At 41.1% G+C, this 17,847-nt stretch overlaps 3 protein-coding genes across 4 annotated transcripts; 2 read left to right on the top strand and 1 right to left on the bottom strand.

The window, feature by feature from the left end:
- Positions 1-120: 120 nt before the first annotated feature.
- On the bottom strand, positions 121-5,914 carry znf319b (zinc finger protein 319b). 2 transcript variants are annotated; one of them, XM_061282538.1, is made up of 3 exons: positions 5,536-5,914; positions 4,971-5,069; positions 121-4,859 (listed from the first exon to the last, which is right to left on the bottom strand). In XM_061282538.1, the coding sequence occupies exon 3, from the start codon at positions 4,811-4,813 to the stop codon at positions 2,969-2,971; it is 1,845 nt and encodes a 614-aa protein (XP_061138522.1). In that variant the 5' UTR covers positions 4,814-4,859; positions 4,971-5,069; positions 5,536-5,914; the 3' UTR covers positions 121-2,968. The 2 variants fall into 2 exon arrangements, with proteins under 2 accessions (XP_061138522.1, XP_061138521.1); XM_061282537.1 differs by having other exon boundaries at positions 4,940-5,069; positions 5,536-5,911.
- Positions 5,915-6,309: 395 nt separating this feature from the next.
- usb1 (U6 snRNA biogenesis 1) lies at positions 6,310-8,909 on the top strand. The gene is made up of 7 exons (XM_061282542.1): positions 6,310-6,628; positions 6,828-6,967; positions 7,416-7,599; positions 7,700-7,753; positions 7,911-8,016; positions 8,103-8,183; positions 8,266-8,909. The coding sequence occupies exons 1-7, from the start codon at positions 6,486-6,488 to the stop codon at positions 8,371-8,373; spliced, it is 816 nt and encodes a 271-aa protein (XP_061138526.1). The 5' UTR covers positions 6,310-6,485; the 3' UTR covers positions 8,374-8,909.
- Positions 8,910-9,546: 637 nt separating this feature from the next.
- Positions 9,547-17,724, top strand: bbs2 (Bardet-Biedl syndrome 2). The gene is made up of 18 exons (XM_061282494.1): positions 9,547-9,646; positions 10,142-10,275; positions 10,463-10,690; positions 11,019-11,144; positions 11,323-11,385; positions 11,527-11,604; positions 12,073-12,177; positions 12,438-12,524; positions 12,623-12,758; positions 12,869-13,008; positions 13,950-14,070; positions 14,148-14,319; positions 14,823-14,952; positions 15,027-15,146; positions 15,444-15,581; positions 15,729-15,841; positions 16,231-16,379; positions 16,573-17,724. The coding sequence occupies exons 2-18, from the start codon at positions 10,159-10,161 to the stop codon at positions 16,677-16,679; spliced, it is 2,130 nt and encodes a 709-aa protein (XP_061138478.1). The 5' UTR covers positions 9,547-9,646; positions 10,142-10,158; the 3' UTR covers positions 16,680-17,724.
- Positions 17,725-17,847: the final 123 nt, after the last annotated feature.

Genomic DNA, 17,847 nt, shown 5'->3' with positions numbered 1-17,847 from the left:
ACTAGATCAAAGCGTAGGAAGTCTAACGCAATTTTGGTCAACACGATTGAAGTGCATTTCATTTATAAATATGACAATAGTGTGCATGGAAACCTCTGAATCACTGCAGAAATCAATTCATTGAATGCATTATTTTTATCATCTTTATTGTATTTTTCCCAAAAAAACTATCGGGCCGCGGCACAGCTATGGTTCACACACAAAACGTACTATCGGGGTGAAAGGCAGGCTCAAAGTGCCCAATTCATAGCAGTGATCTACTAACTCCCTAACCGACTTTACATGATTTGCCTGTTGAGGTCTGCTTGCGGTTCCTTATAAACTTTGCACACATGAATTTTAAAGGGAATAAGAGGAACTGCTTTGAATGGCTGCAAAAGTAAGTCTGCTATGTTCGCACCCACAACAGCGCAAACCGCCCGTTTTTAACCATGCCGAGCTGAGTGCATCTGCAAAGATACCGAAACTTGGTGTAGCCCACACCTTTTGCACAGTAGGACCGTGCTCTATGTGCCAGAACTGCCCTGGGCACGAATATAGAGCCCTCTATGACAGACAACATTTTTTTTTCTACAAGACTACGCTTTCCGATCTGTTGATACATTGCTCAATGACAATTTCTGTCAGTATGTATTTCCTTTTTTAAACAAATCTACATTCACACACTCAAGATGGTTGTCATTAGGTAACCTTCGACATACTGATACAATCACTACATGCCGGGTGGGGTGCTGTAAGAGAACGTGTTTAACTGATTATAACTCACGGCCAATGACTGACAGAGGCCCTTGTAGTGAGTGTATTTTCAGTTTGCTGCCCCACATAGGGCTACAGTTCCCTGGTGATACCCCTAACTAACTGGACTACACAGGGCAAAAAAAAAACAACAACCCACAAACAAACATATGTTAAGTCATTTAAAATGGTGAGCAAGAATACAAAAAAACATCTTTAAATACATTTTCTTGAAAGACATTTTGACAAGTTCACGCATCACACACTATGTACAGTACTGACCTCTGAAGGAAACTTCAATAGACTGAATACTCGTACTTATTGAATGTCAATATTATCATTTTCCATGTGTGGGATCGGCATTACACGTGTATTTAGGAAAGAAACCACACATACAGAACTATTTCCCTAGAAGTGGAACATCCTCAACCACTACAAATCTTCACACTAGTCAATTTACAAGAGCTATTAAAAAATACTGAGTTATCTTTGCATTTCAGCTATTCTGGGTCTTTCAATTGTGAGGGCCCAAAAAACATTTAACACCAGAATTATGCAAATTGGGAAGTGGAACTATCAGGTTGAACATTTTGTGGTGGCAAAGAAAGCAAAAGCAAATGTCTGTCATCAAGTGTAAAAGGAAATGGCTGCTCGTGTATGTTTGTAGCATAGTTATTGTAATTACATAAGTGTAGCCTCATTTGATAACATACAACTGCCTATTTATACAGTGTCCCAAAAGGTAACTAGAGTAATTTATTGAGTATCAGAGAAACGGCTCTGTATGCATAATAGTCCTTCATGTAGTAAATATAAGGCAAAAAGCTTTAGGCCAACACATCAATGAGAAAAAAACAGCCCAGTTTTTACAACCCAAAGTTGGCGAGTATGGTAATCTGCAAATGACAACTAGAATTCTTGAAGAGCAAAAGCCATATTTTTTGTGACAGTTAAAAAGTGTCTGGTAGGTACACTACGATATTCCAACATTTACATAGCAGATGCAGCTATCACCTTGCTGTAAAATCAACAACATGAACATGCCTTATCTGATCACAACACACCTTAGGAAAATCTGAGTTTTGTGATTCCTTCCCATGCTCTACTTTTTTGGTACCATACTGTGCCACTGAAGTTGGTATCCCATCAAAGAGTGCCAAAAAGAGATCATTGATTACCGTGCAATTTTTGGTAAAACACGGACACACAAAAAACGTGTACTTTACTAAACCGGAACACAGTGTTGTACCTGAACGCGTTCAATGAACAAAAGTTCGTGAACTCGTTCGTATTTTGATCGAACTGAATATAGTGCATTTTTCCTTCGTGAACGTTATTGTGAACGTGCTCATTCTGGGGCCAATGAATGGTTTTGAAGGGCAGTTCATCATCATTCGACAGTGCCAGGTTTTCTCTTGTCAGACTTCAAAATAAAAGTCCACTGAACACACTGTAAACAAGGCTTAATTAGGCAAGGGGAAACGATTTGTCAACCCCGGCCAGTCGCACGCTGCTGCGTATGCCATCAAAATGCGACGTGTGCTTGAAAAGGTATCATCCTGCGAGAGCATTCAGGAATTTTATGACACGTAGTGCTCTCAATGGCGCTGACCCACGAGTTAGTCTTAATGAGATTGTTGTTGTTTTAGAAATGTATTTGGGCTTTGCACCTTCGCACTGTTATGTCCTAAATTCTAAATATTTTCTGGTTCTTTGGGCAAAGAAGTTAAGAACTAAAACATTCACTAAAAGTTAGTTAAAGCAAATATAATGTCACTTTACATTGAGTACGTCATTTGTACATCCTTTGTTTCCTACCTCAGTCTGGCACCTATAGCTGATTGATTGCATTTCCACATTCTGGACCACAGTTGTGTTTTTGTTTCAATTGACAATTCAAGCAATTTTCTCTTGTATTTGAGGTCAATAGAAGCACCTGGATACTAGTGTGAATGGAATGGTTGCAAACAATTAGAAAATGTCAATACGTCACTCCTTGCAGCAACCTTTTTTTTAGGGTAAGAAAATAACTATGAACTTTTCATTTTTGAAACAATGAACTTAGTTTAAAATACAATTCAATTATGAAGTATGAACTTAACAAGTTCGTTTTAAAATTTGTGAATTGATCTATGTACCACAAAGTTCGTGTAGAAAATTTCCCAACACTTCCGGAACAATACTACTCGGTAGAAACATGCTCGCAGGGGACAAAAAGTTTTCAGGGATTCAGTTACATGCACTGGGGCACAGGGTAATCCCCTCCATCAGCTGTGTGCTGTACTGTGTGATCCTGCAAAGAGCCCAAGTCACTGAAACGCTCACCACACCAAACGCACTTGAACTGTCCTTCTCTGGAGTGCGTGTTCTGGTGTTTGGTCATGTGCTCGCGCTGTTTGAAAAACTTGTTGCAATGCTCACACTTGTACGGCTTCTCCCCCGTGTGAACACGCAAATGTCTGTTGAGGTCTGAGGAGTATTTGAAGCGCTTCTCGCAATCGGGACACTTGAGCGGCTTTTCCCGGGAGGGGTCGCAGCGATGCTGCACAAATTCAGAAGAAGAGAGGAAGCGGCGGTCGCAGAGGGAGCACTTCAGGGGCTTTTCTTGGCAGTGAGAGTTTTGGTGGCGCTGCAACGTGGAACTCTTCTTGTAGCCCTTGCCGCACACGTCGCACTTGTACGGCTTGTCGGGCACGGTGTTAGGCGACTCGCCGCACTTGTGCCGAAGTAGCTCTCCCGATTGGCTGAACTCCTTCTGACATGAGGCGCACTTGAACAGGTTGTCCATGCCGTGCACGTGCTGGTGGTAGAGAAGGTGCGAGGGTTGCATGAAGCCCATGTCGCACAGATTGCATTTGAACGGCCGGTCGGCTGGGTCTTTGTGTGTGCGGCGGTGGCGCACCAGGGCGTACTGCTGTTTGAAGCTCATCTGACACTCATCACAGTGGAACGGACGCTCCTCTGAGTGCGCTCGCTCGTGTTGGCGGAGATCGGACGGGCGTTTGAAACCCTTTCCGCAGGTTGCGCAGCGGAAGGGCCGAGAGCCTTGCGGGTGGCAGGGATGGTGAAGGAGCTCCGATGACTCTTTGAAGTGCAACTCGCATAAGTTGCATTTGAATAGGTGCTCACCAGAATGCACGTACATATGGCGCACCAGATGGGAACGGTGCTTGAAGCTTTTCTCACAAACGGCACACTTGAAAGGACGTTCGTTGCTGTGTGTCCGCTGGTGGTGCTGAAGGTGCGATGATTGGCTGAAAGCCTTGTCACACGTGTCACATTTAAAAGGCTTCTCCCCTGTGTGCACTCTGTCGTGACGGGTGAGTTCTGACAAGTGTTTGAAACCCTTCTGGCAAACAGAACATTTGTATGGGCGGTCGCGGGCTGACGGGAAGGGTAGAATGGATGAGCTACTGGTGGCCGATGCCCTAAGACTGCTAGGTTGCTGGGCATTGTTTGCCGAAGAGTTGGAGCTCATGCTGCCGGAAGAACCGGGACGGTAGGTCTTCTCACATATTGAACACTTCATCGGATTGTTGCTGTTATGGGATGAGTGGTGGTGAGCCAGAGATGTTAGCAAGGAGAAGCCCATCTTGCAGAGGCCACATACAAAAGGCTTCTGTTCTACTTGAACACATTGATGCTCTAGTAAGTCAGTGGCCTGGTGAAAAATCTTCATGCACTGGGTGCACTGGAAGGACCTATCCTGACTTACTATGCATTGGTGCTCGTGGGGGTTGGCTAGGTGGGAGATGTCATGTCCACAGGCCCCACACTTGTGTCCTCCCTCAGTTCCTACCTGCAAGGTGGTCTGCTGGGTTGGAGTAGAGTGCTGCTGACTGTGCTGCCCACTCCCATGCTGCCCACTCCCATGTTGCCCACTCCCGTGCTGCTGATTCCCACTGTGCTGCTGATTGTGCTGTCCATGCTGGGTCTGCTGCTGCTGTTGAAGAGATGTTGACTCTTGCTGCAGGACAATTCCATACACAGCACAGCCCAGAGAACCTTCGGCTCCGGGAGGCATGGCGTGAACCACCTGAGGTTGAGAAACACCATGCTGCTGCCAAGCTTCACTCATGCGGGCTCGAGTGTACGGGTTCAGTTTGACAGCAGGAGTGGCCCAGCTACAGCAAATAAAAGAAACTGTTAGCTAGTAATAATGAGAAAATGTTTTGGTGTGTTATGACAGAAAAAACAAACTCACTCCATGACTGCCAAATACACTGAAGAACTACCTCAAGGTGATTTCTGAAGGAATGATGTTGTAAAGGTGGCAACAGCAATGTTTGTGGATAACAGGAAGACAATCCAGCACGTTCACGTTTGTGTGGCATCTGTGTGGACAAGATGGCAGTAGCAATTCAAATATTCATAAGACAGGCTGACTTCATTCATTACATTTATTCACTTGTTTAAAATAAGCTCGTAAACAAACCTTCCTCATGATGTTAATTTGATTTCTCTTGATCAATTGGAACCTCACCTCAGTAGTACCAAGCACGTTAGCATCACAAAGAGATGCAAGTATAATGACGAACCACCATGCGCACAGCTGAGCAAGTGCCGATCAGTCGTGGTGCCAGGCTCTTTTCGTTGTTAATTGCGCGAATAATTGGCCTAATGTGATTAATAAACGACAATATATGGGAATCTATGAACGTCTCCCCAAAACGACAGCGTAAACGCGATTAGGTGAGCAACATTAGCTTTGGCAACACACAGGCTCAAGCAACCGACCCGCATCGGACAAGGGTGTTTGGTCGTGAGACTAAAAGCTGTTACACACTTCTGTTTACATACCTGACGCATTAAAAATGATACTTTGGCGTGCATCAGTTATTCAAAATAGCATCTCCATCTTCTCATCTGCAAACGGCGCTCGTATGCTCTCTTGTCGAAACACTGAAGCTCCAGGGGCCGATGCAGTTGAATAAAGAGATTTTGTGGCTCACTAACAGGTTTTGAAAATCCAGTTTCGTTTTCCGAAACGGTTACCGTGTCACATGTGCATTTATTTGGCTAAAACGGGATTCAGTCGCTAGCGGAGAACGTGTGCTCAGTCGCTGGTTAGCTTCTCTTTTAGCTCCCCCGTGTTTTTAGCTAGCTTGCCTTCTGTCCGTCTCCGCACACGGGAACATGAATACAGCAAGTACGAGAGCACACATAAAAACAGACCTGAGAGTGTGCGCGTGCGTGTGTGCGCGCGGCACAAGTGAACCCGAATTATTATTGTCCCTCATATAGATCTGTTGCATGTAATACAATACAATACAATACAATACAATACAATACAATACAATACAATACAATACAATACAATACAATACAATACCCAACTCTCTACGCTTCATTAAACCTCACATTTTGTATTTATTTATAATGTAATGTTCTGTGTTCCTTCGGATTTATATTCATTTGGAGAACATTTCAAGAAAAGTCCAAACAAGCAATCAACATCCTCGTAAACACAGCATGCACACAAGTTGCTACAAAGAGAAAACATCAACACAGACTGTGACGCCATTATGCCAACATTAGCATAGGAACGTTTGCCATCGAGTTGTTTCAAGGGCACGCAAATGTTGAGACTCAGAATTTGTTAACACCGGAAGTGCACTTTAACTTGAGCCTTTGGCTTTGGCAAGCACATGTGGACCAGCCGGTTATCTTTGGTTGAATATGATGAGACATTCCCGATAAACTGCGCCGTTGCCTTATTTCCCAACACGGACTTTTAGAGCAGCTGTAGAATGTTAGTCGGCTACAGCAGCAGTAGTTCGGATGAGGAAAGTGATGCTGGTGGTGTGGAGGCAGTCGCCGCTCCAGATCATCAGGGCGATGGCGATGATTGTCCGATAAAAAAGAAGCCCAAAATAGAGAAATCATCGGCAAGGTAGTATCACACAAATAGCCAACACATCGGCAAAAAAATTACTTACCCTCTACTACATTTGTTCACAAATAAATTAAGCATAACAAAGCCTTTCTGAGTCGTTTGATTAGTTTAGCCTCAGGCGGGTCTGTACTTGTGCCTTCTTTGGCAGCGGACCTGACGGTTCCTGTTTAATAACCAGGGTGTGTATTCTCTGCAGACTACCCCTACCGGGTTGTTTGCTTAGCATGTTTCCAGATGCTGAGGAGCCACAGACTGAGGAGAGCTCTTTGCATGATGGTCGTATCCGCTCATTCAAACATGAGAGAGGAAATTGGGCGACCTATGTTTATTTTCCATGTAAGTATTGTGCTGCGCTGTACTTGCATAGGTGTTATTTGGCTCCCTGCTACGTTCTGGAAGCAGGTTCTAAATGTACAGGAGGTGTTGGGTTGGGTGTGAAGCTTAAGAAAACTGGTGAGCTGTGATTGTTTGTGACCTGAGACCTGGCAACTGTGATTCCATTTTCAGTTGACAGCAAGTGGCAAAATGACCGCCCCCTGCGGTGGATAAAAACAGATGGATTTTGCCTGCTTAATTCATATTTCAAAAATAAACATTAACCAGAACACTGTGTTTTGACTTGTTGGGCTGCACAGAACATATTGCAGACAGAAATTGGGGTTTGAGTTCCCCTTTAATGGTCTAATGGGGAAATTTCTTTTTCACATAGGCGTACTAAAGAAATTTATTGCCATTGTCGAGGTAATTGCATTTTTTTAAAATGTCTGTCATCTTATCACATTAGACAAACCTGAAGAGGAGTTTGGGACGTTAATGGAGGTCCTTATGTCAGCTGCAGCTGCCTTTGGAGTGGCTTTGACCCCACAGGAGGAATTTCATCTCAGCCTGTCTCAGACAGTGGTCCTGAGACACCACTGGATCCAGCCCTTCGTACAGGGCCTCAAAGCAGGCCTGGCCCCCTGCAAAAGGTTTGCTTTGCTTCGTCTTTACATGTAGACTCGCAAGAATTTGTCCATAAGGCCAAAGAATTGACAGTATTACAAACATGCTAATATGTTCTGTTTGCAGGTTTATGTGCTCAGCATCCAGACTGAACGTCTATTGTAATGCAGAGAAGACAAGGTACTGTCATTATGTTTGTTTATGTTCATACTTGATCTGTCTGTGTAATATTAGTCGTATTACCTGTTTACTAAGATATGCATTTTCTTTTTTTGTTTGAGTAGATGCACATGCGCTGCCTGCTTCTGTGATCATTTGATAGCATTTCTCTCCGCAGGACCTTCTTGGGGATGGAGGCTATAACCGGGCAAGCTCAGTTATTAAATGTGGTTCGAGTGGTGGACAGAACATTGACCGAGTTTCACCTGGACACTTTTTATCAGGTTGCTGAGGAGCACAGTTTAATGTGTACATTTTTGTACACGCTAAAACCACTACAGAATTCACAAATTTTTCCTGTATCCTGTAGGATCCATCTTTCCACGTGAGCTTGGCCTGGTGTGTTGGCGACGTCACTGTGCAATTGAAACAATGCCTTCATGAGCTTCAGGTGCACTGTAAAACAATGCGACAGAATGTGAACCATCAAAGTGTTTTTTTCAATGTGAACATTGTATCTTTTTCCCCCCCAGAGTTTGGTCGATAACCATGAAGAGGAATCGTATCATCTGTGGTTAGACTGTGCAGAGTTGCGCTGCCGCACAGGAAACAAAACCTTCCGCTTCCCTCTGGATGCTTAAAACTGAATGCACTGAGTGTTACGGCATATCCCGGCACATGGAGTTTCATGACTATACAGTGGGTCCCTAGTTTCTGGTCCCAACATATGAAGTTGTGACGTTATGAAAGACTTGCACAGCAGCATACAAATGTGTCGTTATGCAGCACAATAGAGCTCGCTCAATTCACTGCCGTACCTTTTTTCCTTTTGATAGTTTTATGTTTATGGCTTCGGCGTGTTTTTCATTGCACCTTTAATGCAATTATAACGTCAAATGACTTTTTAAAGCTCCCTCATTTCCCCCTCCAAAACACTGATATATGCTTCATATTTTTGCAAACGTGAGATACTTGCATATTTTTCTTAAGCAGGGGCCACCCATTACTCTGTTTTAACTATCAGATGATGATTTTTAGGACAAATGTTTTTTTTTTCTTCAAAAATAGTATATTTTTGTATGGATCTTGTCATTGAATTCAGGTATATGACGATGCCATGTCTGCTATATTGTCTTGCACTCATCAGCGAATAAATATTTTTTTTAATACTGTTGCATATGGGGCTACTGTTATTACTTGATGGAACAAATACTTTTCTCAAATGAAATTTCCGATTTTAGGAAACGAGACACTGAATGAACGGAAATGCTACCCACCCAGGATTTTGTACCAGCTTGTATAACATTGCTATTAAGCGAAGAGTAAGTAATAACAGCTGCATGAACATAGGCGGATAGTTTAACCCAAGACACACTTAGGACTGCCCCCTCTTTTGAATAAAAATTTCTTCTGCTTTGCAAGACCAAAGAAATACATGGAAATAAAAACAACAAAATATATAACAGTAAAAGTAAAAATAAACACGAAATAAACTCACTTCATCACAACTACTATTCACAGACTGAAGGTAAAAAAATTACTTCTATATACAATTATTCACTTTTTGTTTCAACATTGTTGGTCTCTTTATTCTATTAGGGAATGTTTTTTTTTTTTAATTACACCATGTTTTAAGGTATGTTTGATACCTGGGGATGTTTCTTTTGAGTCTCATAAAATTGTAAAGAACAAGAAATCTAAAAAGATATCTGATATATACTTTTGGTGAAATCTATCAACAATTTGTCGATATTTATTTAATTCTAGACAATCATTTTCACAACTTGCTGTTTCTGGGTGGGCGTACAAGCTCCTTTATTTTGAAAACATTATATCGGAAGTGGCTACTGACTAGCAAATCTTGTACTTTTTCTGCTGAATCCCGTTTGATTTTTTGATCAAACTGGGCGCCAGGTAAGTATATCTTGTGGTTTTATTTAGGCATGTATTCTTTTTATTTGTGTCGTGCTGTTTGTTGGTTCCCAGGTACACTTAAGCTTTTAGCTCCATATGCTAACCCCTTTAACCAGCTAAGGTAAAATGCAACGTTGCTTTCTTGAAATATTTATTTTTGCATTTGGTATTGATCCCCTGTTGGGACACAGCAAAGAGCAATGCACGGGTGTTGTTAAGTATAAAAATAGCTTTCTTGTTGACCAAACGACGGGAGATTATCGCCAGTGGAACGAGCTTTGGCTTGACACTTTTTGTTGCTAGGCAACAGAACTCTGGTGCCTCTGGCAAAGCTCGTAATTACATTAGTGTTGCAAAATCACGCATTGTCATTTGATAACATATGTTCCCAATCACTTCTTTTACATTGATGTCGTAATTTATTATATTTTATTCTTACGCAGCTTTTACTGATGAACCTCAACGTGTACGTGTGGTTGTTTTTTTTTTGTTTAGGAGGGAGCATATGCATCATGTTGGTCCCCATATTCACTCTCAAGCTGAGCCATAAAATAAACCCTCGCATGGTGACGTTAGGAAAATTTGATGGCGTCCACCCGTGCCTCACTGCAGCCACACAAGCTGGAAAGGTAAAAATGAAACCCCATTTGTAAGATTTTAGGCTGCACAATGGAGTTGTGCTTTGCTCCTCTGAAACATTTATGATAAGGGTCAGCAAAGACTCTAAATTGTCCATTATTTCAGGTTGAAACTCAGATTTGTATAGTGTAAATAATGTCTTCATTCCAGCCAGTAACTTTTTGCTCTCTCTACAAGGTTTTTATACACAACCCTCACACTCGTGCTCCGAAACCTGCATCTCACCGACTGAGCCAAAGCACTGAAGATACAGATGTCTCTTTACTTAACATCAACCAGGCAGTCACTTGTCTGACTGCAGGTCCTCTTGGCACAAACACTGTCGGTGACACACTCTTGGTGGGATCTCAGACCAACCTGCTGGCTTATGACGTCCATGACAATACCGATATCTTCTACAAAGAGGTTAGTAAAATAAACTTTCAGGACATAGGCGCTGGATCAAATGCCATGGCCAAATAAATTGCACACTCACCAAATGCTTCATTTGGGACAGTCTAATCAGATACAAAAATAATAACAAAATCGTGTGTGAAAGTGTGTTGTCCATACATTTGCCTGGTATATTATACCTTTTGGCTATTGTTTACATTCCCACTGAATTGCTGTTACCATTAGTGAATACTTTCTCTTGAATTTGTTGTTGAAGAGTTACTCATATATTGATTAAATCTGCGACTCTGGTCTACGTTTGTTTTGTCTTTTCTCTTTGCACCCCTGTGTGTGTGTATAGGTGTCCGATGGGGCCAATGCAATCGTCCTGGGAAATCTTGGGGACATCCAGAGTCCTCTTGCCATCATTGGAGGCAACTGTGCCATACAAGGCTTTGATTGCCTGGGCAATGACCTCTTCTGGACTGTAAGAACTGAGATATAATCTACTCACTATCTCCAATACTGTTTGATTCAATAAATGTAGTGAGAAAATAAATTAATAATCAATACATTTTTTTGATTATAATGCGCTTTTAGATTTGAGAGTGATTATTTAGTTTATGTTGGAATTTACAGTATGCTACCGTGTATGTTTTTTCAAGGTAACAGGAGATAATGTGAGATCGCTTGTGCTCTGTGATTTCACTGGGGATGGCAAAAATGAGGTAAGCCAATGCGAAACACTGCCATTTCTTTTGTGTTTGGATTGCAATCTATTAAGGGGGAAAAAAACAGTTAATGTCATATTAATAGTTGGATTATTAATTCTATGAGGAAAATTGTGTTTGTTGTGGGACTTGTTGCAGCTCCTGGTTGGATCTGAGGATTTTGACATCAGGGTTTTCAAAGAGGATGAGCTTGTGTCTGAGATGACTGAAAATGAGGTAACTGGCTCCCTTTGAAATGGGATAAATCAAAGGCAATTCATTAAAAGGATTAGAGATATTCACGTACATATAATAAAATGATAATGTCAAGTTACATGTGCAAGTAAATTGTCACTAATACATAGCCCACAACCAACTGCTCACTTAATATAATTAAGATAATGTTTTTTTTGTAATTTTGATGATCAAATTGATAATTATTGAATGGTCTTGTGACCTAGTTTGATTTTATAAAATTGTACAAATCAGAATTTAAGCATCTACATTTCAGATTTTTGTAGTGCTTCATGTACTATATCTTTGTGTTGAATCAAAACATAAAACATTTGCTTTTACTTTTGAAGAAAAAAATCTGTGTCTGTGTTTTTGTGTGTGTTTTTTTCTGACATATTGCTGACCAAACAAGCGTCAATAAGAAAAGTGTTAATATGTATATTATTTCACATTTCTCTTCTTTGCGTGTAGACAGTAACAGCACTGTGTCACATGCACAGCAGCCGGTTTGGTTACGCCCTGGCCAATGGCACTGTGGGAGTCTATGATCGCAACTCTCGGTACTGGAGGATCAAGGTAATTGACTAAAATCATTTTAATAATGCTTACTTGTTTCTTTAGTACTACAAACACTGATGTAAACATTGAAAATTCTTCAATATTTTATATGCTCAGACTCTTCGTTTGTCACCCCCACTAATTCCGCTTTGTGGATTCTGAGTGCCTTTTTACCGTTCAGAATCACTCTCTTATAATCTTGAATATTTTTAATGTAGCAAAATGTTTCTTTAATTCTATTTAGTCATTCTCTTGCATTATTTTTTTCTTCAATGTAGTCAAAAAATCATGCAATGAGCATCCACGCCTTTGACCTGAACGCTGATGGGGTTGTGGAGCTCATCACTGGCTGGTCCAATGGAAAGGTCAGCATTTTAGCATTAGATGATAATAAATCAAGGTTACAGAAAACATTCATGTATTCATCACCACCTTTTTTGCTCACATTCCTCTGATGTTCCAGATTGACGCTCGAAGTGACCGCACAGGCGAAGTCATTTTCAGAGACAACTTCTCATCCTCTATTGCCGGAGTAGTTGAGGGAGACTACAGATTGGATGGGCAGAAGCAACTCATTTGTGCCTCTGTAGAGGGAGAAGGTTTGCTGCGTGTACTTTTTGAGTAACTTTAAGCTTGAAAACAATCACAGTGAACAGCCTCTTTAAACTTGGAGTGTAATGTTTATTTATTTTTGCCATGTATGTTGCAGTCCGCGGCTACCTGCCTGCTGGAAAAGAGCTGAAAGGCAATCTCATGGACTCCAGTGCTGAACAGGACCTCATTAGAGAGCTCAGTCATCGCAAACAGAATCTATTGCTGGAGCTCCGCAATTATGAAGAGAATGCAAAGGTACATCTAATTATACAAGTGCCAACATTTAAAAAAGGATAAATAACAGACAAGGACAATGCCACGTGCTACTAGTAGCGGTAAAGACAAAACACAATTTTATCAGGCATGTTGTAGAGTCTTACAGCAGTGGGAATGAAGGACTTGCTAAAGGAGCTGCTCAGGGATCGCACAATGTCATAGAGGGGGTGAGAGGTGTTGTCCATGATGGATTTCAGCTTAATTAACGTCCTCCTCTCACCCACAACCTCAATGGAGTCCAGGGGACAGCCCAGGACAGAGCTCTCTCTCCTGACCATCTTATTTAGTCTCCCCCTGTCCCTGTCCGTACTGCACCCATCCCAGCAGACCACAGCGTAGAGGATGGCTGAGGCTACCACAGTCATAGAAGGTCATGAGGAGAGCCCTGCACACACCGAAGGACCTCAGTCTCCTCAGCAGGTGGAGGCGACTCTGGCAGAAAATAGTAAAATAGCATTATAGTTGACCCTCGGTATTCGCAGGAATAGGGACCAGGGTGACCTGCAAAAATATCCTCCCATTTAAATTCATTGGCGGGACAAGCCTGAAAAAATATTTTTAAAAAACCAAACACTGATGAACCTCCAATACGCATTTCCCACAAAAAATAGGGTCTGCTCTCCAGATCTTATATGTTGTGGGTTTCAGTTCAGGGTGGCCTCCATGCAGGCTTTATATGCAGCTTGAGAGAGGTTTGTTGTATACTACTGAGTCCAGGAATTATAAACATCTTTCTTCTATCCAGCTGTATCTTTTTACCAGTCATTGGTTCAACAGCATTTATGTTTCATACAAAAACCTCACTTGGTAGTTTTCACACCCCCTACTAATTGGGAACACAGTTTAGAATTCTTGAAGACAAACATATGACTTTTAATTCTCCCATGTTATGATTCCCAACAGCTGTCCTGTTGTTTCAGGGTGTGTCGGACAGCACAGGTGGGATTCCAGCCAACACTCAGCTCCAAACCGCTCTCACAGTACAAGCTGCAACTGAGGTCCAAAAAGCCCATGTGGAGCTCAGCATCACAACGCCAAATGGTATTATCCAGTCGCACACAACTAAAAATGTTGTGCATAAATATTCTTTCTTTGAATCCTTTATCTCCCTCCTTCAGAAACCATAATCCGCGCAGTACTCATCTTTGCAGAGGGTATTTTTGAGGGAGAGAGTCATGTTGTTCACCCCAGTGTCCAGAACCTGTCAGGTTGTGTTCGAGTCCCCATCGTCCCTCCTAAAGACATACCGGTAGATCTGCACATCAAAGCATTTGTCGGTGGCAGAACCAGGTAGGCTGGGCTTTCTTTGGCGTCACATTGTTATACTCAGTTTTTGAATGAGGGAGAGATTTTAGTTGCTTTATCCTACATCAGTCGTAACTAGGTTCAGTAACTCTCTGGGGGGAAAAAAAAAAGTTTTTTTTAGGAGACAACAGAGCCATTGGCATAGGTTTTCTGAATTATCTTGGTTTCACTGCAGTAAAATTGTAGGAGTAAAGAATTAGAAGTGTTACAGAAAATGAATACATAGGTACTATATATGAACTTGAAATATTCCTTTTTACATATACAGTGATCCCTCGCTACTTCGCGTTCCATTTATCGCGGCTTCACTACATCGCAGATTTTTTTTTTTTCCAAATTAAAAAAACATTTCAAGTCAGAATAAAACTTCTAAATCGAGGAAACGTGGGGATTACTGTCTTATATTCTTCTGAAATAAAATGAAAGTAAAATTAACAGTTCTTTCCTGTCTCTCACCACACAACTTGCTTTTATTTGCACCCCCCCAGCACTCAGTTTCACGTGTTTGAAATCACTCGACAGCTGCCGCGCTTCTCCATGTATGACATTGCAGTCAAACCCTCAGCTCCAGCTCCCACCGGAAGAGTCACTTTCACCATCAATGACCGGCCACAGCGGGTATGTCAAGACTCTTCTTGAGAGAATCCAAACCTCAGGGTTGGTTTAACTAACTTGTGCGCATGTGGGTATAGGTCGCAATGTGGTTGAACCAAAACTTCCTGCTGCCTGTGGGAGTAGATAGTCCCGACGTTACATTTAGTTCACTCCGGGGAGGTGGACTGCTGTCCATCAGTATGGCCTCTAATGGACAGGTAAGCCCAAACACTTGTAAAATATTGATGGAAGATGATTTTTTTTGGAGATGGCAAATTTATGTTGGGCATTTAGTCAAGCAAAATAATGATCTACCTCTTAGAACTATGTGATGTTCCCTGTTAAATAAACCACAGCAGTTCTCACATTTTTAGGATTTTTTTAGTTAGAGATAGTAAACTTTTCTAGGGCAATATTTTGCACTGATTCTGAATCTGTCCCTTTTCTGTGGCACATTATGTTTCAATAATAATATACAACTATATTTAGTAATACTTCTGAATTGTGGGTATCAGATCACTCTGCAAACAGACGATATTGACCTGGCGGGCGATCTGGTCCAATCACTGGCCTCTTTCCTGGCTATCGAGGAACTGTCAGCAGAGGCAGACTTCCCAACTTATTTTGAGGATCTTCAAACCACACTCACTGAGGTTTGGCTTTAAGAAAAAAAAAATCAAATACAGTTTATTTCTTTTCACTAACTCCCAAAGGTCATGGGTGTAAATTAATCAATTCTATTCCTAAAGTGCTGTCTAGTTGCTGTCTTGTAATTAGAGATCCTTAAATGTATCCACTAGGTGGATGAGTTCCATGCAGTCCATCAGAAGTTAACTATGGAAATGGCTGACCACTCCAACTTCATCAAGAGCATGCTAGTGCAAGCAGAGGATGCTCGCTTGATGGGTGACATGTGAGTTCCAATATGCCATTTATATTCCCATTGTTAGCTGGATCACCGTTTTGCCTTTTTCTCTTCTCTGCTTAAGATTCTACCAAATTCTACTTTAAATGTGAAATGCCTATCCTTCAAAAATAATGATTACTAATTTTTGATTTTACCTGACTTCAAAATCCAATCTTCAGACCTACATTTACCTTTTATTATTACAGTATTATTATTATCAATTGCTCCAGCACTTACTGTTGACTTTCCATTCATAGGCAACACAGCAATTCAACTGAGCAGCCTTCCATAACATATTTGATGTCCCAGCCAGATCAGTCTGATTGTTTATCAATCTGTTGGTCATTCCTCGCCCATATCTGTGCTCTGACTTTGAACCTCTTTGTCTTTGGCAGGACTTCCATGAAGAAGCGTTACAGAGAGCTATACGATCTAAACCGAGATCTTCTCAGCGAGTATAAAATTCGCTCTAATAATCACAATGCTCTGCTGGCCTGTCTCAAGTCTGTCAACCAGGCCATCCAGCGAGCTGGTCGACTCCGAGGTAGGCTGCTTTGGCCTCGAGTCCGTATATCATTGTGTGCTATACAATTAATGATCCATCAAATATGAAATTATTCAAGCTTTTGTACATAATCAAGGGAAAAAATAAGTAAATATGAGCGACTATTACTCTTCAAAAGTACTTTTACATATTCTCCCTCTCTTTTTTTTGTCTATTTGTGTTTGTCTTTCAGTGGGTAAACCAAAGACCCAAGTCATTTCAGCATGCCGGGACGCCATCAAGAGCAATAACGTCAACGCGCTCTTGAGAGTCATGAGAGGTGGCGTGGCTGCCTCTTGAAAGTGATGCAAGGCTTGAATATGTGCTCGATATTTTAACTGCCAAATTATATTTGTCATTTAATTTGTTTGTGCAAATCATAATTAGTAGAAGAAACTGAACACAAAACATGCATACAATAATAATAATAATAATAACAATAGTAATAATAATAGTAATTCAAATTAAATGACAAATATAATTTGGTAGTTAAAGATTGAATTGTAGAGAGCCATCCATGTCAGTCAAGTGTTGTGTGTAGCTAGTCCATCAGTATGGCGTGTATGAGACAGCAGCTAGAATAGAAAACTGTAAACGAACGGTTCAGTGTAGGAGCCAGCTCGCAGTTTTACAGGAATGGCATTGAACTGTCAAGGTAATGCTGACTATCAAATCACATTATTTATTTTTGTGAGTGGGAAGTACTAAATATTTTAAAGAGGCAGTTTGTAGTATTACCACTGCCATAGAATTCAAACACAATTAAAGAACAAAATGTTTGTGGGGAAATCTATTCATTAGTCATCCCAAGCATTCAAAATATTGTATTCAAATGTGACTGCACAAAATAACCCAAAAAGTGAATTTTTAAAACATCCAGCCAGCCTGTTACACTGTGAATATATCCCCAGCCTATAGCATTGGTATGATATTCTGAGCTGCATTAACTAGCATTATCAACTTCAATTCCGAACTTTTTTTTTCTTACTCCAGCTATGTCAAAAACGTGTGTTGTCACATGAGGGACTTTTGAGTTGGAATGAGCAATTGAAAGGAGGTTTAAAAGTTATTAGTGTGCCAGGTTCCAGAATCTGTTGCACATTGGTCAAAAATGCCTAGTAATTGCTCAAATTGTCATGTTTGTGTTACCACAAAAAAAAAAAACTTTTACTGACTCAGTAATGTTTTAAGACAAAGGGAAAACCCATTGGGAGCATTGTTGCATTTTAGCTCCGTGTTTGTAGCCAAAGAAAACATTCAGTGTCACAGATGATGATGTGTTTACTTTTTCTAAATTATGTTTGTCGATGTCCTTTTGTGAAGATTAAATTAACCATTGTTTTAAGTTTTGTGTAACTGTTCCATGACTTTGACGGGGCATTACGAAGGAAATGTGTCTTTCCAATGATCTGGCTGACTCAGCAGTTTTCTCCAACTGCTGGATGGATTTGGACATAGGGATTAGTGT

The sequence above is a fragment of the Syngnathus typhle genome, linkage group LG7 (assembly GCF_033458585.1).
Source record: "Syngnathus typhle isolate RoL2023-S1 ecotype Sweden linkage group LG7, RoL_Styp_1.0, whole genome shotgun sequence".
Classification (NCBI taxonomy): domain Eukaryota; kingdom Metazoa; phylum Chordata; class Actinopteri; order Syngnathiformes; family Syngnathidae; genus Syngnathus; species Syngnathus typhle.
Note: the sequence above shows the minus strand (reverse complement) of the source record. Positions and strands in the feature narration are given on the sequence as shown.

Coding starts and splice junctions, on each gene's coding strand:
- bbs2 (XM_061282494.1), top strand. CDS start 10,159: ATGTTGGTCCCCATATTCACTCTCAAGCTGAGCCATAAAATAAACCCT. Junction 10,276..10,462: donor CAGCCACACAAGCTGGAAAG/GTAAAAATGAAA, acceptor TCTCTCTACAAG/GTTTTTATACACAACCCTCA. Junction 11,386..11,526: donor CTGGGGATGGCAAAAATGAG/GTAAGCCAATGC, acceptor GACTTGTTGCAG/CTCCTGGTTGGATCTGAGGA.
- usb1 (XM_061282542.1), top strand. CDS start 6,486: ATGTTAGTCGGCTACAGCAGCAGTAGTTCGGATGAGGAAAGTGATGCT. Junction 8,017..8,102: donor ACCTGGACACTTTTTATCAG/GTTGCTGAGGAG, acceptor TGTATCCTGTAG/GATCCATCTTTCCACGTGAG. Junction 8,184..8,265: donor AATGCCTTCATGAGCTTCAG/GTGCACTGTAAA, acceptor TTTCCCCCCCAG/AGTTTGGTCGATAACCATGA.